General features: G+C 58.9%; 3 protein-coding genes across 10 annotated transcripts; 2 read left to right on the top strand and 1 right to left on the bottom strand.

Annotated features, from left to right (window-relative positions):
• Positions 1 to 9: 9 nt before the first annotated feature.
• On the top strand, positions 10 to 2,891 carry U2AF1L4 (U2 small nuclear RNA auxiliary factor 1 like 4). Of its 7 annotated transcripts, XR_014292042.1 has the most exons (10): positions 12 to 198; positions 343 to 430; positions 569 to 619; positions 826 to 892; positions 976 to 1,025; positions 1,100 to 1,198; positions 1,372 to 1,505; positions 1,616 to 1,711; positions 1,821 to 1,919; positions 2,068 to 2,337. XR_014292042.1 is itself a non-coding variant. In XM_082605876.1 (9 exons), the coding sequence occupies exons 1-9, from the start codon at positions 155 to 157 to the stop codon at positions 1,840 to 1,842; spliced, it is 651 nt and encodes a 216-aa protein (XP_082462002.1). In that variant the 5' UTR covers positions 12 to 154; the 3' UTR covers positions 1,843 to 2,337. The 7 variants fall into 7 exon arrangements, 5 of the variants coding, with proteins under 5 accessions (XP_082462004.1, XP_082462002.1, XP_082462003.1 ...); XM_082605876.1 differs by having other exon boundaries at positions 1,821 to 2,337; XR_014292043.1 differs by having other exon boundaries at positions 13 to 198; positions 1,616 to 1,919; positions 2,068 to 2,118.
• Positions 2,892 to 3,085: 194 nt separating this feature from the next.
• Positions 3,086 to 5,095, top strand: IGFLR1 (IGF like family receptor 1). The gene is given in 5 exon segments (XM_082605840.1): positions 3,086 to 3,287; positions 3,759 to 3,941; positions 4,242 to 4,635; positions 4,721 to 4,990; positions 4,993 to 5,095. Coding segments are annotated over 5 exon segments (1,086 nt in total). The 5' UTR covers positions 3,086 to 3,101; the 3' UTR covers positions 5,046 to 5,095.
• Positions 5,096 to 5,492: 397 nt separating this feature from the next.
• On the bottom strand, positions 5,493 to 26,089 carry KMT2B (lysine methyltransferase 2B). 2 transcript variants are annotated; one of them, XM_082605823.1, is made up of 37 exons: positions 25,706 to 26,089; positions 24,145 to 24,217; positions 21,885 to 23,905; positions 21,542 to 21,655; positions 21,297 to 21,447; positions 20,733 to 21,012; positions 20,516 to 20,571; positions 20,007 to 20,285; positions 19,613 to 19,707; positions 19,236 to 19,334; positions 18,981 to 19,094; positions 18,713 to 18,859; positions 18,518 to 18,613; positions 17,929 to 18,046; positions 17,319 to 17,432; positions 16,962 to 17,146; positions 16,798 to 16,887; positions 16,608 to 16,712; positions 16,401 to 16,474; positions 15,684 to 15,799; positions 15,497 to 15,588; positions 15,279 to 15,416; positions 14,389 to 14,547; positions 14,023 to 14,143; positions 13,867 to 13,945; positions 13,605 to 13,765; positions 12,298 to 12,525; positions 10,918 to 12,214; positions 10,742 to 10,831; positions 10,555 to 10,664; positions 7,444 to 7,581; positions 7,285 to 7,359; positions 7,003 to 7,180; positions 6,591 to 6,698; positions 6,390 to 6,473; positions 6,141 to 6,270; positions 5,493 to 6,050 (listed from the first exon to the last, which is right to left on the bottom strand). In XM_082605823.1, the coding sequence occupies exons 1-37, from the start codon at positions 26,072 to 26,074 to the stop codon at positions 5,775 to 5,777; spliced, it is 8,160 nt and encodes a 2,719-aa protein (XP_082461949.1). In that variant the 5' UTR covers positions 26,075 to 26,089; the 3' UTR covers positions 5,493 to 5,774. The 2 variants fall into 2 exon arrangements, with proteins under 2 accessions (XP_082461949.1, XP_082461950.1); XM_082605824.1 differs by lacking the exon at positions 25,706 to 26,089 and having other exon boundaries at positions 21,885 to 23,566; positions 23,711 to 23,905; positions 24,145 to 24,393.
• Between the last annotated feature and the right edge of the window lie 306 nt (positions 26,090 to 26,395).

Here is a 26,395-nt window from a genome sequence, read left to right as displayed (position 1 = left end):
GTGGGTGAGTCCATGGGGAGGGTGCGAGCCTCCATCACGCAAGCGCACTAGGGAGTTTCTGAGTGTCCGGAGTCAGTGAAGAACTACATTTCCCAATGCCCTTAAGCAACGGAAGTGGCGTAATAGCAGACATAGTTGGAGGGTTCGGGTAAAAATGGCCGAATATTTAGCTTCGATATTCGGGACTGAGAAGGACAAGTGAGAACGGGCGCAGGGAGTGGCCTCTCGGGAGCCCGAGGACGAGGCACTTGGTTCCCTGGTGGCTGGGCGGCGTGGGGCGGTGTTTCTGGGGTGTCCGGCTCCCCGGCCCTCGGTTCACCTCTGTCTCTGCACCTCTTCCAGGGTTAACTGCTCTTTTTACTTTAAGATCGGGGCCTGCCGGCACGGGGACCGGTGCTCCCGGCTTCACAACAAACCGACTTTCAGCCAGGTGAGACCCGGCACGGAGCCTGGGGGGTTAACCTCCTGTCCATTCCCCTTCTGTTGTCCACCATCACGAGGTCCCGCCTTTTCCGGATTTCTAGGGCCCACCCTACCTCCCGGCTTTTTTCTTGTCGGACCTCTGCAGGTTCCTCTCCCAACCTTCAGGCCCTTCTCCCAGGAACTTGGCCGCGCCCCCGTACGTAAAGACCACACCTCTGGGCTGTCCCTCACTGCTAGGTACCCCCTCTTCTGGTTTTCTGAGGGACAGGCGTTGCTGATGCACTCAGGCTGCTTATGCTTTTTCTCTGGTGCAAGGTCTCACCCCCAACCTTCATACCCAACCTTTTTGCATATAGCCCCGCCCTCTGAGCTCAGGCCCCGCCCCCTTTAAATTCTGTTCAGACCATAGTGCTGCTCAACCTGTACCGGAATCCACAGAACACCGCCCAAACCGCAGACGGATCGCGCTGTGAGTGAGGGACCTGTCTTGGGGGCAGGGCGGACAGCTCCCGGCAGGCCACGCCCTGATTCCACCCTGCCCCACTCCACCAGGTCACGTGAGCGACGTGGAGGTGCAAGATCACTATGATAACTTCTTCGAGGTGAGGGTTGGCAGGGGTGGGTTCAGTTTTCTGTGGGCCAGCAGCTCGACTGAGTTTCTCCTGGTCTTCCACAGGAAGTGTTCACGGAACTGCAGGAGAAGTACGGGGAGATTGAAGAGATGAATGTGTGCGACAACCTGGGGGATCACCTCGTGGGCAATGTTTATGTCAAGGTGCCTGCTGTCTCCCCATTAGAGCCTAGAGGTGGAGGCAGTTCAATGCCTAACGGCCACCGCTGAAGCCTCACAGCTTGAGGTCCATCACTAGATCCACTCCAGACCCTGAGCTGCTAGCTAATCCCCTGATTTCTGAGTTTGATTGCTGACCCTGACCGACTTTCCCTCAGTTTCGGCGCGAGGAGGATGCAGAGCGGGCAGTGGCTGAACTCAATAACCGCTGGTTCAATGGGCAGGCTGTGCATGCCGAGCTGTCTCCCGTCGCTGACTTCCGGGAGTCGTGCTGTCGGCAGTATGAGATGGGGTATGGTAGTGCAGGGGTGGGATGGGCACCTGGAGTCCCAGACTTCTGTGTATGAGTTGAGGGGGCTGTCAGTGACAATGGCCTCATCCGTCCATCCATGCTTTACCCAGGGAATGTACCCGGGGTGGTTTCTGCAACTTCATGCACCTGCGACCTATCTCCCACAACCTCCGGCGGCAGCTCTATGGGCGGGGACCCAGGCGCAGGTACCTCAGGACCAGCCTGCCAAGACTTCTCGTATCCCAAGGCCCCTGTATCCTGAGATGAATCTGATCCTGTGCCCCAATAAGTGTCTCAAGCCTTTTGTGCCCTAAGGCTAGCCCTGAGCCCCATCTGAAGACCAGCACCTAAGTACCGACCCCCAAACCAGCCTGAACGCCAAACCCAAGTCCATCCTGGATCTCCAATCCTGAGGTCAGCCCCTGTGCACCTATCCTGAGGCTACCCCCAGGAACTCTACTTACTTCATCAACGGCCATGCCTTATCCCAGAGCAGAGAGGCAGAACTGGGGGATCTGCACACCATTCCCATGGCTCTAACCCTCCTCTCTCCTGACCCCAGGTCACCCCCAAGGTTCCATACTGGCCACCGTCCCAAAGAAAGAAATCGACGCTGGTCCCCAGACCACCGGCATAGCCGTTTCTGAGATGCTGACCTTCTTGCCCTCCACCCCTGGCCGGCACTATGTTCCTGGCCAGGACCCCTCCTCAAAGCCCCTTTAACTCCCTAGTGCCATCTTTTCCAGGCTCCGGGTCTCCATGATGTAATACCTTCAACACAGGGAACTTCTATCGCCCTGCCCCTAATAAAGTTCTATATTGAGGGTTTAGAGCTTCGTTGTTAGCTTGAGCCTGGCTGTGGGCTGGTTTCCTTCCACCCCCACATCTGCTGATGAAAAGGGGAAGTAGGGCTGGGCTCTGGCCACAACCTCAGCCAAGAAACTTCCAACAACAGGTGGGAAAGCAGCATGCCCAGGGTCCTAGAAACCCCCAAGTGGGACTGGTTGGGTGGGGCTGCCTTTGTGCTGAAACTTCAGCACGTCCATCAGAGGATTCTCAAGGGGGAGATGCTTGGTTGTGGCAGGTTGGAGGATTCCCAGTCTGGAGGAGATTGGGATTAGGAGCTAAGGTAAGATTGCTGGGAGTTGGGTGGGAGTCTCCAGTGGGTGATGGCCGGGTCCTCCATGCCCACTGCCCTGAGACGGGAATAGATAGTACCTAATACTTAAGCTTAGTCTATGCCAGGTGCCAGGTGTTCTAAATGCTTTACTTCCAGTAATGGTTTTACTTCTCCACAATAACCTAAGACAGGTACTATTATTATACCATTTTACAGATGGGAAAAGAGAGGGCAAGAAGATGGCAGAGATGGGATATAAATCCACGCAGTCCGGCTCCAGAGTCCTCGCTGTAGCCATCTTGAGGCCTTGTGGCCTCTCTGATAACGGGCCAGGAGCTGGTCTGGGGGCTGGAGAGTAGATTCCTGGCTTCCAAAGGGGACTGAGGATCCTATTCCCCCACATCCACTGCTTCCTTCTTCTGCCCCGGTTTCCTGGCAAGTGCGGCAGAGGTGCTGTGGCAGGAAGTCCTGTGGTCATGGCCCCCCAGAAGGCAGGCTCCGCCAGGATGGGGCCCCTATGCCTCCTCCTGACTGCCGTGCTGCTCCTGGCCCAGGCGGCGCCGAGAAAGGCCTCTCAGCACTGCAGCCGCCTCGAGTACTGGAACCCTGATGACCTGTGCTGTGGCAGCTGCCTGCAGAGCTTCGGGCCGCCCCCTGCTCGGGTAAGGAGCGGGGACTGGGCGTTTGCATATGTTCAGGCGGAGTTAAGGGGTGATAGGGAAGGGGGAAGGGGCGAGGTCTGTGGGGTATGGCCCGTGAGGCTTGCTTCGGGGTGGGGGCCGTACGTAGACAAAGTGGGGATGGGGGGCTGAGCCTGCGAAGAAAGGGACAGTGTGAGTTAAGTGTCGTGGTTAAGGGGTGTGGCCGGTTAGACAGGCGGGAACCAGGAGGTGAGGAAGAGGCGGGCGGGGGAATCAAAGGGGCGGGGTCTGTGTAGAGAAGGTTGGGAGACTGGCAGGGCTAGTGTGAGTGGGGGGGTGAGGGGGGATAGAGAGATGGGCACGTCAGCTGATAGGTTGGGTGAGTACAGTGCAAGGGGCGGGGACTGCTGGGATAGGACAAAGGGGAAAGCACGTAGCTAGCGCAGAGGAGGCAGGTTTGGCGGTTGCACGTGAGACGCTGTGTCCCACCAGACTGAATTTTCGGAAAACTGCGGGCCCGATGATGCGGGCAATCACTTAACGCACCCCTTCAAAGAGTGTCCTCCGGGGCAGTGCAACCCCAAGAGCGAGGAGGTATGTAGCCCTTGTGGCGGCGGAGCAACGGCCCCCACTTCCTTGGGGAGCCGCGGCGGGTCCCGGAGGCGCGGCAGACAGGTGCTGGTTGGGCTCCGGAGAGCCTGGGCAAGGTGCAGCCCGCCGGAGGGGGGCGGGGGGCGGGGGCGTGGCTTGGGTCGGGTGGGCGGGGTCTGTATCAAGGGAAGGGAGGGTGTAACCTAACTGAAGAGGATAGGGGTGGGGCACAGTATTAATAGTATCAGGGTTTAAAGGAGTCGGGGTAGGGGGGTGGGAGGACTGGATCAGGCGGAGATGTGGCCCCATTGAGGGATTTAAGGATGGGAAGTTTGTGCTGAGGAGGCAGGAGTAGGGAGGGCATGCTTCCCACTTTATTTCCAGAAGCCGGTCCCTAACAAGGAGCCCTGCCCCCTGACACGTGGAAAGCTGAGCGTCCTTAGTTCCCAGGAGCCCAGCGCACCGGCGATTCCCAGTCTCCTGTGGACATTTGAGCACAAAGTCCCTCAGCAGGCCTGGCCGAGTTGGAGTTTTGACCTGTCCCTGGTGCTGGTTCTGCTCGTGACCTCAGCAGAAATCCTCCTGCTCGCCCTGCAGAGGCACCGCCGTCGCCACCACCAGGGGAAAGCGGTCCAACACCCCTATCCTGGCTTGGTTTGCAACGACCCCAACACCCACACCCTATTCTCCTTGCACTTGTCCCCTCCAGGCTCCCTGGAGGCTTCAGAGGCAGGGGACTCAGGGAAGGAGGTCCCTCTGCCTCTACTCCTAGGCAGGGGTTAGTTGGGGATACACCAAGGGCGGGGGGAGGTGGGCTGGAAGCTTGCGCAAACTCCCCTTCACCCCTCCCCTTTGTCTCCTAGAGCTGCCAAGTCTGGAATCACAGCCACTGTCTCGCCTCCTGGATGAGCTGGAAGTGCTGGAGGAGATGATGGTGCCGCTGGATCCTGAGCCTGGGCCACGTTGGGGGAGAGCCTGTGGCAGCACTCGACACCTGGCTGCAAAATACGGACTGCCTGCTGCCTGGTCCACTTCTGCCTACTCCCTGCGGCCCAGTCGCTGGCCTCGGCGGGCCCTGATGGAGATGGTGGTGGCAAGGGAGCCCTCTGCCTCTCTGGGCCAGACTGGCGCACACCTGCCGAGAGAGGGCAGCCAGATGCACTGCGGGTACTGTCCAAGCTTGGCTGAGCTGGGGCCTGCCCGGCCCAGTACCCGATAAAAATAAAGTTTCCATTGAAGTAGGTGCCTGCTGTCTCTGGGCATCACGGGTCCTCTTAAAACAGTCTTAATTGGGCCAAAACCCGACAGACATCCTCTCACTCCCCTCCCCATTCAGGGAATGGGCCAATCCCACCACACACACAAGACCAGATGTGGGCTACCTCTGGGCAACCAGGGTCCCCTCTGAGAAATGGCCCTGCTACCCTTGGGAGGGTTCATCTATAGGGACCCATCTGAGTTCTCTCTTGGAATAGGTGTTCCATTTATGCTCTGAGCCTTAAGAGACCCCCCCAGTTTACTTCTAATTCTGAACGATGCCCTCTCGCCTTCCCTGGCTCAGGATGCGTGTGGGGCGCAGAGGAACGGAAGCTCCCACCTGCCCCCAGCACCATACAAATGGAAGACCACCTCTCCAAACATTGACAGACTTTATTGTGGGGGGTTCCCACCTGGGATCCCACCCTCTTAAATAAAAAAGTGCATAGAAAAGAAGGGATTTAGAAACTTTTGTACAATATCTACATCCTGGGCCCCCAGGGAAAGAAGGGGGTGATTGCTGGGTGGGCTGGAGGGGTGGAGGCAGGGCCCTTGCCACCTGCATGCCCACATCCACCCTGAACATGAGGGTGGGGTGAGATGCTCTGGGAGGGACGAGGGGCAAGACGGCAGCGGGGGGCGTGGCAGGCAGCCACAGCTTCAGTTAAGGAACCGACGGCAGCGCTTGGCGCCACAGTTGCAGGGCAGCTTGTTGCTGGCATCCTCAATGGGGAACTTGTAGTCATAGGTGAGCTCCTCGCCACGCAGGATGCGGCGCAGGGCGAAGATGACGATGTGCTTCTGGCCCTCCACGTGGATGACTCGAGAGAAGCAATTGGGCTCACACGAGTGGTTGATGAAGCGGGCGGCATTGCCATGCATGGTGGCATCCACCACGTCAAAGTCATCCATGCGGAACATGTAGCACCCAATGCCCTACAGGGATAGGGTGGGGCAGTCAGGGGCTCTGTTCCCATGGACCACGCTGTTTCACCCGTCTCATTCCCATGGCCTGGCAGAGCCTACCTTCCCATCATAGAACTTCTCCCGCTTGTCAGTCAGCACAGAGCGAATGACAATACCAGAGTACTCAATGACCATCTCGCCAGCATCGATGTTGCGTTTACAGAACAGGCCCCGCCCGTGGATGGCAGATCTGCAGGGTTGCATGGGCAAGGGGGAGGTCAGGGGGCAGGGGGACAGAACCAAGGTAGTCCCACACTAGGGCACCTGTCCATCCACCCAAGGGGCATCCTCCCCCCCAACCCCACTGACCTGTAGACACCCACAGCCTCTTTGGATGTCTTCTTGAGGTGGCGAAAGCGCATGGCCATGGGCAGCTCCAGACTGGTGGCGCGTCTGGTGGGGGACGGCAGCATCACACAGGGTGGTACCCAGGAATGACCCCTCTTGCCCTGATCACCCTCTTTTGGACCTTTCCAGACCATCCCCAGTACCCTGGCCTGCCCTCCATACCTGGTTGACCTGAGCTGCACCTCATCCTCTTCCTCGTCACAGGTGGCTCCCTCAGGGAGCACCCGGTGCTGGGAGGCCAGGAAGTTGAACATGTCGAAGGTGCACTTCCTGCAGGTGGGAGGGAGGAAAGGAAGGAGGTTCACAGCCATTCTTTCAAGGAGATGCGACCCATCTATTCTTTGGCCTGGGCCTGCCGCTGGTAGGGTAGGAGCAATACTGCTACTACTGAAGACACAGCAAAAGGGGAACAGATGAGGTTCATTCTTCTGATGTGAACTCTAGGAATAACTTCTGGAGTGGCCTAGTATCTTCTCCTCAGACCTCAGTTTCTAAACTGTAAAGACTTAATTCCCACCCTTGAGAACTCCTACAGGACTACCCCGACTCAGGCACCACACCCCAGACCTCTCACCGGAGATAGACCTCAGCGCGGGCTGCCCCATGGGGATTCAGCGGTGGCTCCTCCTGGCCCTCTCCCTGCTGGTGGTAGCGGAATTTATAGTGCTGACAGCGCTGAGCTCCGGGCAGTTGCTCTGCCAGGAAGATGACTGCATCGTGGTGGATGCCCAGGAGCCTTGCCCCACTCATTCCTGGGGAGAGTCAAAAGTGAGGACACATAAGTCATGTCGGAGGCCCATCCTGCCAACAGGGAGTCATCCCGGCCCCCAGCATCCCTGTGAAACCCCTCAGTTACCACTAAAGGAGAGATGTCTGAGCCGGGCATGCCCTCGGGCCTCTTGCACCTTCTCAATCAGAATTCTCCATGCCCCTGGGGAGAGGGCAGGGCCAGAGCTGTCAGGATGGTGTTCTACGGGACACCTTCCCTCCCTGTCGATGCTACTCCCAAACTCACCCTCCAAGCTCTCGGCCTCCACGCTGAACCCATCCTCACTGCTGATCTCGAAACGCAGGTGTGGGCCAGCCCGTTTAGGGGCCTGGTTCTCTTTGTCCTCTGGGGATGGAGGCTCTTCCTCAGAGCTTGAAGCCTCACCTGGTCCCAAGGAGCAGATCAGAGTTGGGGAGGGTCACCCCTCCTGGACTCAGAAGCCCCTGGCTCCCCTCTGCCCTTCCTTCCTCCCGGTGTCTAAGCACAGCTGCTGGGTCTGAGGGCCTTCCTCCTGCAATATTTGCCCAGTGAACCCTATAGAATGGACAGTATTTTTTCTAAAGGGCCTACAGTCCCTTTACTGCAGGACAGGCTTATGGCTCACTCAAACTCAGCCTACCGTAAATGCCGATCTACTCCTCATTTTTCTGCATCTCACACAAAATTTATAATACCGGAGAACTACTATATTTTGCACATGTGTTTTTCTTATGTGTACCACATTTCCGTAAAGATTACCAATATATTATTATAAAGGCCCATACTCACAGAATCAAGTATATGTACCCTATGAGGGATTTCTCAGGGGCTAAAAATTTTAAAGCTAGAACAGATGGGACTAGCTGACACAGGTGAGGTGGATGTGAGAGAAAAGGGGGGTCAAGGACAATTCTTGAGGTGTGGAGCCTGAACAACTGGAAGGATAAAACAGTCACTGACTGAGATGGTGAAGGTGAGGGAGAAACGAGTTTGGGGTGAATGTCGAGAACTCAGTTTGGAACATGTTGAGGCTGAGATTCCTCTTAGAAAACCTTGCCTTTCAACTTGCTTGTGGAGATGGCGAACAGGTAGCAGGATATAAGAGCCTGGCTAGTGACTTGGGGGCTATCAGAATTAGAGATGGGGTTTAGAGCCAGGAAGCTAGACGAGAGCACTCGGGAGTGAGTGGAGATTAGAGAAGTCAAGGCCAGGGCCCTGGGACACACCAAAGCTGACAGGCTGGGGCAGTGAGGAGGCACAGCCGGAGGTGAGGAGAGGGCTGGGGTGCTGGAAGCCAGGAAAGGAAGTGCTTCAAGGAGGGAGGGATCAGCACACCAGATGCTGCAGCTGGCTCAAGCAGGATGTGGACTGAGGCCTGACCATTGTACCTGGGTTGAGTGGGGTGGGGGGCATACGTTTGAGTGGAGCATACTTTAGGAGGGGCAGGAGCCACATAGCCATACTTTCTCCCCACAGAACTGCTCTGGGCCAACCTGCCTATATGCCCTTCCAGCCCTAAGCAAGACTCTAAACCTAACTCTTGCTGTGTGTCCCACATCATCCTTGGGCCTCGCAATGCCCTAGGGTCCACCTCTGACTTCTGCCACCTTTCCCCATCCTCACTTCCATTCTGTTCCCTGAGCACAACCACAGAGGCCTCGCCTGGGCACACTCTCACTTTCTTCTTTCTCATGGCGCTCATCCTAAGCTAGAATGTGCTTGTTAGTTACACATCTGTTTCCTCTAGCAAAATGTGGTCTGGTTCCTATGGGCAGGGACCTGTCTGTCATGGTCACTGCCATATCCTCATGCCATCTCCGACGCCTGTAAGTAGCCTTTCAGTTAAACAGTCTCAGTCTACTTCATTCCACTTCCATACTCAGCAGCTTAGCTCTACATAATGAGAAAATCCACACATCTGGACAGGACTTGGGGCCACGAGGAATTCCGAGCCTCAGGCTGCTCAATTATCAGCTTACTTGGCTGCAGCCTACTCCCTCTCCCACTGCCCTCCATGACCAACAGAGCACTGCCCTTCCAGCTTCACTGAGTCCATCAGCCAGAACTGCTCCGCGTGCCCCCATCCCGCATACTGATGTCTCGTATCTCTGCAAGTACAGGCATGACTCGGAGATACTGCGGGTTCAATTCCAGACCACGGCAACAGAGCTAATATTGCAATAAAGCGAGTCACAAAAATCTTTTAGTTTCCCAGTGCATATACAAGTTACGTTTATACTATACTGTAGTCTAGTAAGTGTGCAAAAGCATTATGTCTAAAAAAACAATGTACGTACCTTAATTAGAAAATACTTTATTGCTAAAAAAATGCTAAACATCATGTGAGCCTTCAGGGAGTTGTAATCTTTTTGCGAGAGTAACAGCAAAGATCACTGATCACAGATCACCGTAACAAATAATGAAACAGTTTGAAGTATTAAGAAAATTACCAAAGTGTGACACAGAGACACAAAGTGAGCAAATACTGTTGGAAACATGACGCTGACAGACTTGCTCCATGCAGGGTTTCCAAAAACCTTCAATTTGTAAAAAAACGTGACAAAGCAAAGGGCAATAAAACGAGGTATGCCTGTACACCTTCCTCATGTCCTTCCCTCCATCTCAGGGGTCTCTTATGCAAACCTGACCGCTATGTCTCCTCCCACCTCCTTTTCCATCCACGAGTCCCCGTCACCCTCATCCTTGCTTTTGCTGTCACAGCCCTCACACCAAACCCCTCTGAGCTGCTCCCCCCCACCCCCAACCCCCGCCCCAGACTCTTAACTGAGCTTTTTGGCAAAGTGCCTGGCTGCTGTTCTGGCTTCCTCGTCAAACACTGTCTTCAGTTCTGGACTCTGACACAACATCCTCCCTACCCTGTGCTACCTGCCCAAACAGTACACCCATCCTAGATAGACCCCACATGCCTGGTGTTCTCTGTGGCAGTTGGGACTGCTGACCACTCCCTTCCCTGAGCCTCTGGGACACCACCCTTCTCTGATCTCCTTCCCACTGTTCTTGTCCTTCCTCTGGGTCCTAGGTGGGCTCCATCCTGTGGATGATCCCCAGAACTTCATCTCTGGCTTTACTAGGTACCTAACCTCTGACCCTGGTGCACTAGCCCCTGAAGCCCGTCCTTGGGCTCTTGGGCACACTGAACAGGCATGTGTCTGTTTCTGACACAGGCCATAAGCTCCCAAGGGTGTCTCTGTAACTCTAACACCCAGCCTCAGGCTCGTACCCAGGTAGGTGTGCAGTGTGCAACACCCAGTGAGCTGTTTTTTTTTTTTTTTAAGAGGACCAATTCTCTATCTGTGAGCTACTCAGCTGAGGCAAGCACCGGGAAGGACACAGTGAGAGGGAAAGGCTGGCCCCTACCTGAGTAGTGGTGCCACTGGGACTCAAGCAGCAGGTCAGGGGGACCATCGGGGGCCCGGGGAGGACCACCTTCTGGAAGTGGCAGCAGAGGGGACCGGTCCTGGAGGGGCCTGTGAGGAGAGACCTGTCAGAAGGAGGAAGTGACAGAGGTTCCAGAGCCTCCAGGGAAAGGAGGCTGGCCACTCACCTCGGGCTTTCCCCCCAAGTGGGCTCCCCAGGATCATCCAGGTCGAGAACTCCACGCACAGTGGGCGTTTTCATCCTCACTCGGCTAAACCTGGTGCGGAGTGGACTATGAGAAGGCTGAGCTGCCTTCTCCTGCCCACCTTTCTCCCACTCCGCAGCCTGGGCACGCTCACTCACCCGCTGCCACAAAGCCCTGGACCCTGCGGGGGGTCCTCCGAGGACTCTCCATCTTCCTCCAGCCGGGGAGTTTTGCTTGGGGGAGGTGCTGGTGGGGAACGGCCAGAGAAGGTGGACACCCTTTTGACGCGGATGGCCTGGCGGGGCGGGCTGGGGGGCCCACTGCTCAACACCAGCGTCAGTGGAGGGGGGGGTGGGGGAGGGGCAGGGCGGACCACCCCTACTACTGGCAACACACCCAGCAGGGGTCCGGGGGGCAGAGTCCAGGAAGCAGGGGCCGTGGGGGGGATGGGAGGGGGCAGAGGTGGTTGCTTCACTGGGGGTGAGACAGGTTCACCCTCCCCTGCCATCTTTACGAACACTTGCCCCAGCTTGTTGACCAGGATGATCTTGGATGTGGCAGGCTTGGGGGGCTCGGGGGCAGGGCCCAGGCTCAGTACCCGGACCCCTGGGGCCCCAGGGAGCCAGGCAAACGTCCGGGTGGGGTCAGCTGGGCTAGGGGGCAGGCCCTGAGGGGGCTGGCTGCCATTGGCCAAGGGAGGTGCTGGGGGGAGTGGCTCCTCTCTAGGCCCAGCGCCCCCCTCCCCAGGCCCCCCTAGGTTCTTCAACACAAAATCCACAATTTCTGACGGCAAGTCCTCGGGAGGTCGAGCCCTGTCCCCTGCAGCCCCGATGACCCCAGCCCGGCCTGCTCCTGGCCCTGAAGGTGGAGGCCCCTGGCCCCGAGGCTGCTGGACTGCCTCGGCCTCGCTGTCGGTGCCATCATCCACTCCGTCCAGCTGTTCAATGCGGGGGGCTCCAGGGAGGGCTCCAGGGGCCAGGGCAGGGCCAGACACCACAGTCACAGGGAAGTGGACGTAGCGGGGGGTGGGGCTGGCCTCCTCCTCCGAACTGTCCCCTGGGCCCCCGTGGCTGCTCCCCACTGCCCCTGCAGCCACAATCTCTTCCTGGAAGGGCTCAGTCCCCAGCAGGCTGGCCGCAAAGTCCAGGTCAGCAGCACTCAGTCCTGACACCACCTCCATGTCCTCAAAGTCTGGGCCCAGGTCTTCAGGGGGTGGTGGAGGAGATGGGGCCCGGCCAGGGGGAGCCAGCTCCCCTGAGGTAGGTGTGAGGGCTCTAACGACTGAGGTAGGAGGGGGCACCCTGAGCTGAGGAGAGGTTCTGAGAGGGGGAGAGGCCCGCCGTGATGGTGGCAGCCTGGAAGCCAGGGGGCTGGGACGACGGGAGCGTCTTGGGGGAGCTGGGAAGTCCGGGTCTCCCACCGTAGGGATGTGGTGGGTCAGAGAAGATGGACTTCCTGTAGGGGGAAGGGTCAGGGTCAGCCGGGAGCTCCTGCCTCACCCTGCCCCACCCCTCTCCCAGACACTCCCAGGTACTCACCAGGGGAGGGCAGGGGTCCAAAGGAGACACCCCCCAGGGGCCTCCGGGATGGTGAGTAGTTGGGCACTTTGATTCGAGCCCCCGAGAAGGAGCGGGGGGCTGGAGGAGGGGCGCTGCTTGGATCCGGCCGAAGTGGGGGGTCCTGGTTCTCAGCGGGTGAGTGGTGCTCAGGAGCTCTAGGGATAAGGGCACCTGTATCTGGTGGGGCGTCCACATGACCTGGGGGCTCTAAAGAGGCAAAAGAATGGCATCATGGGTGGCAGGGGCTCTTTGTGAAAGCCTCCCCTCACATACCCTTTGTTCTTTTGAACCAACCGCACCTTCTCTGCCTGGCCCCTGAGCTGGGGACAAGGCGCATGGGTTCCCAGTCATCACCCAGGTCCCAAACCCCTCTGTGGCTTCTGCAAAACCTCCACACACACCTGGGTCAGAGTTCCTTTGTGACCCCTCCTCACCCATCCTTTGCCATCTCCCCACTTCCTGGCTGCCTACTGCTCTCTGATTCAGGCCCCACACAGGGCACTGCCCTCTCTCCAGCACGGCCAGTCCTACCTGCTCTGCACATCACTGCCACATCAAATGCATCCACCCCGTCCAGGCGCTTGCGGCTCCCCATTACCTGGCTCCACCCAATCTGTGCAAGCTGATCTCTGCTGCCTCCTCCCAACACTTTCTTGTTTCCAGCCAGGACGGCTGTACCCTCCCCCCCTCTCTACCCTGTGTCATGCTCCAACCCAGAACAAACACCTCACCCACAAGCGCAATCCAAATCTCCTCCTCCTCCCATTCGGCCCACAAGGACCTCTCCCTCTACCTATCTCCAAGCCCATTCTTTGCTTTGTGCCATCCAGCGCTCAGCTACATCCCTCAGTGCTAGCACAGATGGGAAGGTGCCAGTTTGGGAAATGAGCAGATTTAGGTTTGAATCCTGGCTCCACCACTAGGTCACTGTGGAGAGCCACTGCCCTCTTTGAGTTGTACAGAGGAGCTTGTACTTTTCTCAAAGGGCTGTGGGGAGCACTACATGAGCACGCAGCCCCAAGTCAGGTGGCCATAAATGCTCCCGACATTTGTGCACAAGCAGGTAGCATGGCGCTCCCCCCTCAGCGTCCTGGGAGATGCTGAGCACAGTCCCCGCACACTATGCGCAGCCAGTAAGTCACCTCAAGCTACTGCCATTACAACAAGTGGCACAATGGCAAGCATCCTGGGGTTTCCTTAGGGCACAAGGAGAATAAGGATTGGTGGGTAGCTGTTTGGGGAGGGCAGCACTCAGGGAAGAAACTGAAGGAGTTCCAAGGCTGTACCTGAGGAAGGGGCGGGGCTGTGCACAATGGTCTGGTTCTCCTCTGCCGCCTCCAGGTGAACTGGCTCTTCCCTCGGCCCCCATGGCCGATACTCCAGAATTCGACACCGATACCAGCAGCGCCGCCGAGCATCTACCGTGCTCCAGTATAGACGGGAGCACCTGACGGGCGGGCGTGTGGGGCAAGAGGGTCGGGACAACTTAGGCAACAAGATCCGGTCCTGGAGACCCCCAGCCCCACCAATGTCCCTTGGGCTGCTCACTGGTAGCCAATGGGGAAGAGCCGTCCCTCGCAGTCTGAGAGGTCAGACAGAGTGCCCAAGGAGTCGATTCGGATGGAGCCTATGGTGCAGAGGAGAGGTCAGGAGGGTGGGCCCAGGCAGGGTCAGGAAGACCAGGGTAGAGAGCAAGCTGCTTACCAATGAGCACATTGATGGCATCAGGTTCAAGCCCCGTCAAGAACTTTCGCTTGAAGTTGATACCCTCAAAGTCCACATAGACTCGGCGGAGAACATCAAAACCGTCAGGGGTCACGATCTCCTGGGAGGGGGGTGGCAAATGGGGTTGCTGGATTGGTGGTGGGTGAGGGGGATGTGAAGGAAGGCTCTGGAGGCAGAGACTGGTCAGTCAGGGGCTTGACTAAAGGACTGGGGGCGGCGGGGTAAGGGAACAAGGAAGAGACACTGAGAGACAGCTGGGGCCAGGCCTGAGGGGCTACGGAGCTCCCTGAGTGGAAGAAGAAGAGAGTGCAGTGGGGAGCTGTCTCCTCAAGGGTGCGGGCCCACCTTGCCATCCAGCAGGTCTGTGTGTTTCTGGCAGAAAACTTTCTTGTCATCTTGGAAGATGCAGTAGCTGGCCCGGGCACACATGAAGTGGAAGTTGCTGAGGCAGGAGGAAAGGCAGCAGCCCACCGTGGCTCCAGGCTTCAGGCAGAGCTCACAGCGCTGTGGGGGGAAGGGGCTGCTAAAGGGGGAAGCCAGTGACCTGAGCCAGGGTCTGACACTCAGCATCGTTGTCCCTGAGACTCTGCTTGGGCCCCTGCCTAGCCCAGCACCTCACCAAGCAAAGGCACTCGCCAAACATTACCTCTCCCCTAGGTGCATCCAAGGCCAGGTACACATCAAAACCATTTCAGACTGTTTGAAACAGAATTGCAGCAGGAAGAAAAATAACAAGAGCTAAGGCTGAGAGTGGCATTTACCTTACCATCTTCCTCATGCTGTTCTAGCATGGAACCTGTATTATTTCATTTCATCTTCACACCTGCCCCGCGGTACGTCTATCATCCTTCTTTCTGAGGGTGAGCTGGACGTTCCACAGTACCTGACTCAGGTTCGAAACTGGTAAGGGGGATTTCTAACTCAGGCTACACCTCACCTCCTAGGGATATAATAAGAGCTAAACGCCACACTGTACGGAAAGCATCCAGCACAGGTTTAATCAACGAATTCAACAGACTAACTTTTCGTCTCCCAGGCTTCAGGCCCACGTTATGGCCAGAGAGCACAAACAGGAAAAGAGTTGCTGTTACTGCCGCACCACAGTGCTGGGACAACCAAGAAAGGCACCTAGGACCAGCGGTGGAAGGACAAGCTGTGGCAGAGACTGAACAAGAGCGTCTCCGAGTGGAGGAGGGCCCCGAGGACTGCCCACCTCTCCAGGCCCATGCCCTCACCATCTGCCTCCCTCGAGCCACAGCAGCATGCACGTTCTTGAGGGAGCCGTCATTTTCTTCGAACACTTCGGCTGACCAGATGGCACAGTTGACGTGTGTCCACTCATTCTGCCCGATGTACAGAAGCCGCCCTGCCTCCTGGGGACAGAGGAGGGTGGCAGGAGGGGAGGCCCCAGAGACCAGACCCCACAGCCTGGGCTTCATGCAGTAGCCCTCACCTTAGAGTCTGCGTCCCCATATTTGAGGCACAGCGCACACTGACGGGGGTCCTCCAGGTGTGAGAAAGCAGCTGAATCCTTGCCCTGGAAAGCTGGAAGGGGTGTGGGAAGGAAGGTCCAAGAATGAGGACCTGGAGCCTGGCCCACCAACCAGGGGATCTGGCTTCCAGCCCCGGTTTCCCAGTACCTGTTGAGGGGTCCCCTGGAGGCTGCCCTGACTCTGGGGTCTCTGGTTCCTGCTGCCTCCACTGAGCGTAGACGTGGTCCAGGGAAGGGGGCAACACGGCATTGGGGAGGACTCCGCTGTGGACAGGCAGGGTCAGCCTCTGACAAGTCTCTTAACGGGGGGTGGGGGCTGCACCGGGGCCCACCCACAGTATCAGCCTGAATATGCCATGACACCCTCTGTCCCCTCTCTACGTGGAATTTCTCAGTCTCCCAAACAAGCCAGGCCCTCTCATGCCACCTTTGGCCCACGAAACACTGTTCCTCATGCCCGGAATACTTTTCCTCCACTTCTCAGCTTGGATGTCATCTCTCCGGGAAGCCTCAGGCCCTAGGCTCCTAGGCAGGCGCCTCCTCTGGGCTCCCACAGCCCCTGGGTCTCCCCATCAGCGCCCTGACTGTCTGGGTCATCAGTGCCTGCCCAACGTCCCAAACATGGCTCGCCCACTGCTGTCCCCAACACTGCCTCGCATAAAGTAGAACCGAAGTACGATTTAACTACACAATCTGAGTCTCTGCTCGTCTAGAACCACTGGGGACTCTCATGCTGGTTCCACCACCCTCCAGACCCTAACCCTGCTCCTCGTCTATTCTCAGTCCAGCTTGACCCTGGATTCCTAGGTGCCCTTGCCTTTGCCCTCACTCCCTGGTTCCCCTCCTGCTACCCAGCCTCGCTCACTTGGGCAGCCGGGTACTCCGTCGCCAGTACTTGGGGTCGTGGGCGTCGAACCAGCCGAACGCAGACTCTAGCAGCTGGGGAGCAGGTTAACAGGATGAGAAGAATTGGCTTCCTCAGGAGAGCTGGCGGGGGCAGGGTCTGAAGGACCCACTCTCTCCTCCCCACTACCACGCTAGCTACCCTCCAGGCATCCCCCAAAGAGCTCACCTTCAGTAGGAGCCCCTTCGTCTGGCCTCCAGCCCGGCGCTCCGGCGTCTCTCCTTCTTCCGAGTGCCTCATCAGGATGCCCACCACATCCTCCATGAAGCTGTGCTGTAAGGGGGTTTGTCAGGACTCGAGCCTCAACCCCAACCCTCTCCTCCTGGAACCCACCTGTTCCTCTCAATGTCCCACTCACCACGGACTTGTAGTGGCCTTCCTCAAAGCGCTGGCTCACAGCGTGCAGATCACAGGGCCCTGGGTGCAGCTGCTTTCCATCCTGCCCACACTGTAAAGAGGGGAAGTCAGCAGGGCTCGTGCTGGACCTAGGCCCACCCCGTCCTGCCACCTGGGCCCCCAGACCTGGGTGCACAGCAGCAGTGGGCCTGCCACCTTGGAGCTCAGCAGGCCCTGGAGCACCTGGCGCAGGCCCCCCTGCAGGGCCCCACTCAGGGCCTCTCGCCAGCGGGGGTGCGTGGCCCCAGCACATGGCCCACAGGTGTACAGCACCGAGTCTGGCAGCCCCGACAGGATCTCATAGTCTTCATCTAGAACAGCCAGGGCAGGAAAGGAAAAAATGGTTTAGGGAGGTGTGAGGGCTTTCGGCAGCCCCCAGATCACCAAGAACATTCAGCCCTGTCCCCTGAGGGCCTGTGGTGGAGGGTAGAACAGGGGTCCCCAAAGGACTGAGGCCATCCCCCAGGTAATCCACCCACTCACCTGAGAGCCCCTCACACTTCGCGTGCACCCAGTGGTCACACTGGGCGCACTGCATCATCTTGCTCTCGTAGTCGTTGTCTTCATAGCAGCGTGTGCAGATCGGGCAGTAGTTTCCTGGAGCGAGAGGGAAGGAGAGACAAGTCAGAGGGGCTGGTGCCACTAGCTGCCCCTCAGAGCCCCTGTCCAGAGGCCAGCCATCCCTTGACTGCTGCAGGAGCTGCCCCTATCATGCCCCACTTGGGTCCCTACCATTCCCCAAAAGCTGGCTGAGGATAAGGCTGCTTTTCTAACTCTGCAGCCTCAAGGCCTCACAAAGGAAAAAGCTTTGCTAAACATGCTGCCTGAGTAAATGAGGAAGCCCAGGTCTTCAAAGAGTTCAGTGGAGACTTGAGGTTCCAGGAGGTATCTCAGGGACCACCACAAGGGTGGGCTCCACGCCCTCTACTCCCACTGCCCTCAGTGGGAGAGTACTCTGAGTGGAAGGAAAGGCTCCATAGTTAGAAGAGAGTAGAAAGCCCCTAGAGAAGAGTATCTGTTCCAACTGCTTGTCTAGGAACCTGGCCCACTCCCCGGTGGCCCCCGGGGCCCCGGTCCCCTGCCAGGTCCCCACCTTTCTCATAGAGCTGGGTGCACCTGGGGCAGAGGCTGTAATCTCCCGACCACTCGACGTCCCAGTTCTTGCCTGGAGTCGCCCCACAGCTCTTACAGCGCACGCAGGCTGAGCAGATCTGGGAGGGCAGGGCGACATTAGGGGGAAAGCCAGACACCGGGCTGGAGCAGTGCGAAGGGGGGATGGGCAAAGAGGAGGCAGGAGACAGATGAGGAAGGATGGATAAGAGGAGAAAAGGTGTGCAGGAGAGGTGAAGAGGAGGAGGAAGGGAGAAGGAAAGCAGCAGGGCAGGAGAGAAATGAAGTGGGGAGATCGGTAGAGTGAGGCGGAAGAGTTTAGGCTAGAGCAGGAGGGGGCTGTGAGCTGGGGGCCGTGGAATGCATGAGCCCGTAAAACCATTACATACAAATTCTGCACATAAATCTTGTCTACGTGAAATTCTTGAAGAGGACGTGTGATGTTTATCAAACTCTCAGAAGGACCTCCACCCTTCCCCTCCTCCTGAGAGCCCTGGCCTAGAGCAAGTCTGGGGGTGGTGTGCAGCATTAATCAGAACTCCAAAGTAAGGGGTGGGGGCCTCATCTCTCACCCAGTGGCGCCGTTTGCGTGTGGCCCGGGTTGGGTAGCTGGGCCCCAGGCAGGCTGGGTGGTAAGCATGGCGGCAGCGCTCGCACTCCAGGAGGTGCTGTTAGATGTTGGAGAAAGACAGCAATGGCAGAACCTACTGGCACAGGGACACCCCTTCTCTTTCATGCCTCCACTGCCATGGCCCCCGTGCCCAAACCTTGGATCCCCGGCCTTTGCGCCCACAGACATGGCAGAACTTGCAGCGGCGGCAGCACCAAGCGTCATGATGTTGGGGCAGGGGCCGCTCGGCCTCCTCCAGGCAGAATGGGTGGAAAGGGTCACAGCAGACTTGGCAGAACACCAGCTGGGGTGGGGAGACGGAACGACGGGCAGAGTGTGAGGCCAGGAGGCCAGGGAATGTGACCCTGTGGAGAGGGCCCAAGAAACCAGACCTGGGGGGCTGTGAAAAAAGGCAGGGGTCCAACCTCATGCAGGCCTTTGCTGGCACACAGCAAACACACCATCGGTGGTCCCCCTGGCACGGAGGTGAGTACGCTCAGGCCGCCCATCAGCCACACGTTCTCCAGATCACAATCCTCCTGAGGGAAGAGAAGACAAGAGGTCAGAGAGCAGCCAGGAACACAAGCCAGATCCAACCTCAAAGCCTTGGTTTCTCACTCATAATCAACGAGTTTCCTCCCACCGTAGTCCCCACCACCCTCCCCTGCTCCATGCCGTACCTTAAAATCCACACGAACCCGGTGCACGCCATCAGGGGACTTTTGTTTTCCAGTCCAGCCATTGGGAAAAGAGACAAAAGGGCCAGGGGCCAAAGCATCCTAGGGAGGATGGTGGTGCTCAGAGTGCTGCCAGCCCCACCCTTTACCAACTTTTCTCCTCACCGCCCTCTCCTCCAGCCTACCCAACCCTGCCTTTTGCCCAAATCCTACTTGGCCTCAGAAGGATAGGCCTGCTTCAACCCCTCAGGACCTGTCCTCTGGCGTGGACACACCACGGCACTCAGGTGAGCCTGTTACCCTGACTTGCCAGGAAGCTCCTTGGGGTGGAGCCATGCCTTCCACCGGACTCGGGGTTCTTGGTGTGGGGCTATGCTGACCTTGTCCAGGCGCCTTCGGGCCTTGAGCTGCAACACGGGCTGCAGCGTGGGTTTGCGGGGCCGACTCTGCTCCTCGGGTTCTGGCACTGGCAGCTCTAGGCAGGACACACGAGCGGTGAGGTTTCCCCTCTTCTCTGCCCCATTCCCCCTCCTCTACAACCCCCAACTGTTACCTGGATCCCCAGGGCCTTCTTTAACTAGACAAGGTCCACTAAGATGACTTGGGCCTTGCTCAGCAGGCTACTGAAAACCTCCTGCACCCGTCCTCCCTGTCCACTAAAACCACCCCCCTTCCCTACACTGAGACCGACAAAGCCCTGGGTCTGGGAGTCCTGACCCTTCCACACACAAGACACAGGACTGACCGACAGAGGAAGCAACAAACAATTCGCACCATTCTCTCGGGGGGTCCGACGCCGAGGAGCAGGGGGACCCCCAGGCTCTGAGTCATCCGAGTCCTCGAAGATATCATAGGAGGGTCGCTGTTTGACGCAGCGCCGGGCTGACTTGCGCTGCAGTAGGAGGGAGTCCTGCTCCTCGGGCCCCGGGGGGGCCACCACCTCCTCCCGGGGCCCCCCAGCTCCCGCCCCCCGGCGTGGGCCTGGAGGACCAGGGGAGGCCTCAGGAGATTCATCGGAATCCCAGGGCAACAGCGTCTTCACTATCGTCCGGCCTGTGGGAACAGGGAACGCAGTAGGATCTGAGCTCAGCCAGGGACATGGGACACTGGGATGGAGAAAAGCCAGAAAAAAGTGGGGCAGAAGCGAACAAGCACATGATGGAGAAGCAAAGAAAGGTGGTGGACTGCAAAGGTATGGGGAGGAGAGCGAAGAAGGCATGGTTTCCTCCGTACCACGAATCTCAGTAAGATTGTGTAAAGAAATGCTCCTCAAACCTCGTTACCTTTTTTGGCCAGCCGTTCCATCTTCCGAGCCTCTATCTTGTCACACTTCCGGTATCTGGGGAGGGGAGCAGCACGTCACCAGGGTAGGGGACTGGTGGTCTGGGGGAAGAGAGGAAGCTCTCCACAAGGATGCCAATCCCACTGCTCTGCTGGGGCAGGAGGCCTGGGTAACTGACAACCACGGGTGGGAATGGAGGCTGCACCTCAGCTACTCACACACAGCACTGCTTCTTGGTGTTGGGGCCCCCAAACTTGGGCTTGTCCAGGCAGTTGACACAGGACCCACAGTCCTGTACACGCAGGCAGCCCCGACAGTGTCCACACCGTGCCATCCGCATCTTCTTGCCATGATGGGAGGGCAGTGAGCGCCGGGGTGCATGTGCCAGGGTCCCTCCAGACCCCGCAGGCTCTGAGTCTCCCCCAGGCCCTGCTGGCTCCACCTTTCCCCGGCGGGACCGAGATGGGACGCTCTCAGTCTCAGATGCTGACGATGTATCTAGTGCAGCAGAGAGGCCGGGATGGAGCCACAAAGCCACCAGGCGTTCTACCTCATTTCCCTAACCTCCCCTAGATCCCATTCAACTGGCCTTCTGGTCCCCACTTTCCCACAGTACTCCCATTTCAGGTGCTCCCAAATCCGCTCTAAGACCTAGCACTCCAACCCACTTGCCACCTGGCCCCAAGCACCCGACTCAGCTGCCATTCTTCCAGGTTCTTGATGCTTTCACTTGCCGCCAAACTTGACACAGCTGTCAAATATCCCAACACGCCCGCCCCTACCCTCCGTGGCGAGGTCCTGCCGATCCCGGAGAGGGAGAGCGCTGAGGCGGGGGACGTCTTCGGGCACCATGGCCCGGGCCTGACCCAGGGCCACAGCAGCATGACGGCAGACATGTTTGATGCGGGGGCCTTGCACAGGGGACTCGGGGCCCTGGGGGGAGGAGAAAGCAGGAACGTATGTGGAGCGCTGCCCCTTGTGGCCCCGAAACCAGCCTTCTTCAGAGCGCCTTCTTCCCACTCCATACCGATGGTCTCTCTCTCTTAGTTTCCATCGATTCATCTTCAGACCTGACAGAACCTCTGTCTGGGATCTGCTTGACAGCCCCCACGACCTCCTCCATCTGCCCTCCAGGGCTTGACTGGTGGGGGAATAAACAGGGTCAGAGGCTAGAGAGCGAGAAAAACTGGGGCCAGGAGACTAGCAGTGGGGAGGGATGGGGCCAGGGAAGGAACACAGGAAGCTGGGGGACAGGGGAATGGCTCTGAAGGTTCCCTGCAATGCTGGAGCGTGTCTAGGGAGGGAACGAGGTTCAGGGTCATAGAGGATTGAGGCTGGGTGCAGGGGCCTGGCCCAAGAACCACGCTCACCGGCATCAAAGATGCCACCTTCTGCTGCTGCTGCTGGTCGATCTTGATTAGCTGCACCTTGGCTCTCTTGAGGAGGCTGAACATTTTCTCCTCCACACCAGACAGTGGTAAGGAAGCCAGGCCTGCAGTCCGGGCCTTTTCCAGTGGTGGCGGCTGCTGCGGTGGCGGCGGCTGCAGCTGTAACTGTGGCTGTAGTTGTGACTGCTGTGGTGGGAGCGCTGGAGGCAGCAGCTGGGTGTGCAAGGCCTGTACGGGCTGCTGCAGCTGAGCCTGAGGCTGCTGCCCACTGCTTGGAGCTGGAGCCCCAGGAGGCGGCACCTCCGCCTTAGCAGGAGTGGCGACCACAGGGGCAAATCGAGGCAAGCTGAGGTGGTTCGTGCGGCCCACTGCCCGTGGCTCAGGCTCAGCTGGAGAGTCATCGGCAGGAGGCGGCTCTGGCTCAGGGGCTTCAGGGGCCCCAAGAGGAGGAGTAGTAAGCACCGATTCGTAGATCTTCAGGTGGGCTTCGCTTGGGGTAAACTGAGGGGCCCGAAGGAGCAGGGGCCTCCGGGACGGAGTGACGGGTGCAGGAAGCGGGGGTGGGGCCGGTGGAGGAGCAGGGGGAGGAGGGGGCAGTTCCCGGGTCAGTGAGGTCCAGCGAAATGTGGGTTCCCTTAGGATGGACCGTCTCTTCTCAGGGAGTGGGGCTGGGGTAGGTGGAGGAGTTGGGGCACGCGGTGGAGACGGGGCTGGCGCTGGTTCCTGGGGTGCGAGTGGGGAGGTGGCAACAGGAGGCCGTAGAGTAGGTGAGACCTCCACCTTTGAGGGTTTGGGCGGGTCTTCATCCATAAATCGCCGGGGCGTCTTGATGACACGGGAAGAGCGGGCACTCACCACAGGCATAATAAACTGCCGGATGTTCTTCAGAAAGGTGGTACTTTTGGGGGCCACAGTGGGGCTGTCTTCCAGAGGGCCTCCTGTGGTGGTGCTGGCGACTGGAGTGGGAGGAGAGGTGCCCTCTGGCCCTGCCCGAGCAGCTTCCCGCTCTGCCCGCTGGCTGGGAGTCAGGGGAGGCCGGCCCCTCTTCCTGGAGCATGTAGCTGGGACCACGGGAGGAGGGGATTCTGCCTGCTCCTCTGGGGCAGGAGGCGGTGGAGGGGATGGTGGGGGCGGAGGAGACACTGGGGGTGGTGGAGGGCAAAGTGGGGATGGAGGAGATGTTGAGCAGGGTGGGAGGGAAGGAGGAGGTGGGGGGGCTGGAGGAGTCAGGGGTGGCGGCAGCAGCTTCGCCTCTCCCTCTTCTTCAGCTGGCACCGTCTCTTCCTCGGCCACAGCTCGCTCTTCGTTCTCTTCCTCCTCCTCCTTGTCTTTCTCTTCTTTCTCCTCCTCTCCGTCCTCCTCCAGCTTCTGCTCCTTCCTCCAGCAGGGGCCCTCTCCCTGTCCAGATCCAACTCTTCCTTGAGGGGCATCCTGCCAGCTTTCCTCATGTTGATCTTGACCCTGACCTGATTCAAGTCCCAAGGACAACTGTCCCATCTTCACTTTTTTGGCCTTTGAAACAAACTTGATCACGAGGGGGAGCCCGCCTCGGCCTCGGCCCCTGCCTCCACGGCCTCCTCGCCCAGACTGTCCTCCACGCTTGGGGGTCCCAGGTCCTGGGCCGGGCCCCTCCTTGCACTTCCAGCTGCCAGTTCGGTGTTTTACTGGAACAACAGGAGGTGGGGGCTCAGGTTTGGGGATTGTCACAGCTGCTTCTGCCACCACTACTGCTTGTTGCTTCTTCCTGCAGGGGCCTGCTGACCGTCCTGGGGGCCGCCCCCGAGACCGACGGGGGGTGGAGGACTCACATGCCCGGCTCCGGGGGGCTGGGGGTGCCTGGGCCCGCCGGAGAAGTTCAGTCAGTGCCTGCACCATCCGTTCTGTGCCCTCCTCACCCCGTTTCCGGGCAGGAGTCTTTGGGGGGGTAGGAGCCACATCTGCTAGGCGAGGAGGCGGAAGGGGGGTCGTCTTATGCTTGCGGCCCCGACCTCGGGGGGCTCGACCTAAAAGGAGAATAGGTGTGGGGAGATGGGTCAAGGTAGCCCTGAAGACTGAGGAAGACTCCAGGAGGGCAGGGACTAAGTCTTGTCTGTTTCCCCGACAGCCCAGCCTAGCTTGAGCTTTGAACACAGAACACACTTGGTAACTGATGAAGACTCTAGCTGAGCAGGGAAGAGCTGACACGAAAAGCAAGAATAACATTCCTGTAAAGCTATAGAGGTAGAGTTTCCCCATCACTCACCTCGCTGGGATCGGAGCGCAGAGCGCAGGGAACTGGGGGCCACATCTTCATCTGAATGAAAACCCTGAAACTCCTGATTTAGGGGACCAGGGGTGGAGGGGAGAAACAGCAGTCAGTGCCAAAGCCCTCGTTTCATGTGAGACTCAGGTTCCGAGGAATATCCCCAGCTTCCCCCTTAACATATCCCTATTTACAAAAGAACTAAAAAGACTGGAAAGTGAGGGGAAAAGAAAAGACGGTCTCCTCCTAGGGATGGAGGCAGAGGCTATTTTGAACCTGCACCCCGTTCCAGACCACACCAGCACAGCCATCAGTGGTTCACTGGTCCAAAGGGAACAGAAGAGGGTCTCCTCAGATCAGGCAGTAGGGCTTCCCTGGTGGCGCAGTGGTTGAGAATCTGCCTGCTAGTGCAGGGGACACGGGTTCGAGCCCTGGTCCGGGAGGATCCCACATGCCGCAGAGCAACTGGGCCCGTGAGCCACAACTACTGAGCCTGCGCGTCTGGAGCCTGTGCTCCGCCACAAGAGAGGCCGCAACAGTGAGAGGCCCGCGCACCGCGATGAAGAGTGGCCCCCGCTTGCCACAACTAGAGAAAGCCCTCGCACAGAAACGAAGACGCAACACAGCAAAAATAAATAAATTAATAAACTCCTACCCCCAACATCAAAAAAAAAAAAAAAAAAAAAAGAAAGAAAGATCAGGCAGTAGGCACTACCCTCAGATTCCCTCATTCTCCAACTGAGAAAAAAGTGGAACCTCTGCTTATACCCTCTCGGGCTGCAGTTTCTTCCTCAATGAAAATGGGAATTGGGGCACCCAAACAGGGTGTGTGTGTGTGTGTTTGTGTGTGTGTGTGTGTGTATCAAGCGGTTTATCATATTATAATCTGCCCTGAGTCCTCAGGTGGCTACAAACTGTCCTAAGTAATAAAAAGCACACCTTCCTGCCTTTTCTGAGAGACTGGTGATAAATCCTGAATTGAACTCAGACCTGCTAGAGTGCCCAGTCTCATCCTGCATTCCATTTCTCTTCAACCTGTGCCCCCAAGAGGAAAACCTCCACCATTTTACCCTCTCTCCACTTTAAGTCAGAAAAAGAATTGGGGCGCTGGTGAAATCAGGGATGTGCCGGAGATTATGCGGCCGGGCGAGGCAGCCTGCAGGTAAGAGCCCAGAGAGCCCTAGCCTGGGTCGACACTCGAGCCACGCTGCTGCTGTCAACCACCGGTTGGGAGTGCAGTCCCCACAACCTCCTAGCCCAAACCTCTCCTGCCCTGGATTTGCCAACTACCAAGAAGGATCAGCCCAAGACACTTCAGCAGGACCTGCCTCGGGCCCAAGTGCCCAGCGGCAGCCCGGGCTTCTCTATCCACTTTCAGAGGCCTCTTCCTCCGACAGCTCCGTGCAGCCTGCCTCCTCCCATGCCTACGTCCAGGGCCCTTTCCCTCCTCAGGAGGCCTGAGGACCACGCTTCCCCACGCCACCCCTCGGGGCCACTCAGACCCCTGGAAGCCCCCCGCCTCCGCCCCGCCCGGCGCTGGGGACGCCTCCGACTGCCTCACCTCATCGTCGGACTCCCCGTCACTGCTCTCCTCCTCCAGCAGGCAGTCCCGGCTCGGGCCCCAGCCCCAGCCCCGGCCCCGGCCCCGGCCCCGACCCCGCTGAATGCGCGGGCCGGCCCACAGGCGGCGGAGCCGGCGCAGGCCCCGGCGGAGCCCCAGCAAACGGAGCAGGGCCGTGTCCTCCCCGGGCTCGGCTCCGCCCGGCCCCGCCGCGCCGCCGCCGCGCCGCAGAGCTACCCGCACTCTTTCGGCCCCGCTGCCCCGTCCGCCGCGGCCTCCGCCCCCGCCAGAGCCCCGAGGCCGGCCCGGGAAGCGGCCCCGCGCGGAGCCAGGCCCGGGGCAACTGCCGCCGCCCGCCGCCGCCGCCATCTTGGCACCGTGAGAGGGGCCGGGGAGGGGGGGGGGAGGGGCGGCCCGTAAGCAGGGCCGCGGGGGGAGGGGAGCAGAGGAGGGGCGGGGCGGCGGCTCACGACAACAACCAGCGCCGCCGTGGGGTCGGCGGGAGCCGGGGGCTGGGCCGGCCGCGCGCGGGGCACCACGGGAGCGGGAGTCCGAGGCCTGCCGGCCGTCACCCTTAGACCGCATCTGAAGAGCGTAGACCCCCGCGTCGCGGCGGGAGAGGATGAGGCGCAGGGGCCTCTGGGAAATGTAGTTCGAGCGCCTCGCTCCTTCCCGGCGAGCTAGGGCCGC

The sequence above is a fragment of the Mesoplodon mirus genome, assembly GCF_964341445.2.
Source record: "Mesoplodon mirus genome assembly, chromosome: 19".
Taxonomy (NCBI): domain Eukaryota; kingdom Metazoa; phylum Chordata; class Mammalia; order Artiodactyla; family Ziphiidae; genus Mesoplodon; species Mesoplodon mirus.
This window is presented reverse-complemented; position numbering and strand designations above follow the sequence as displayed.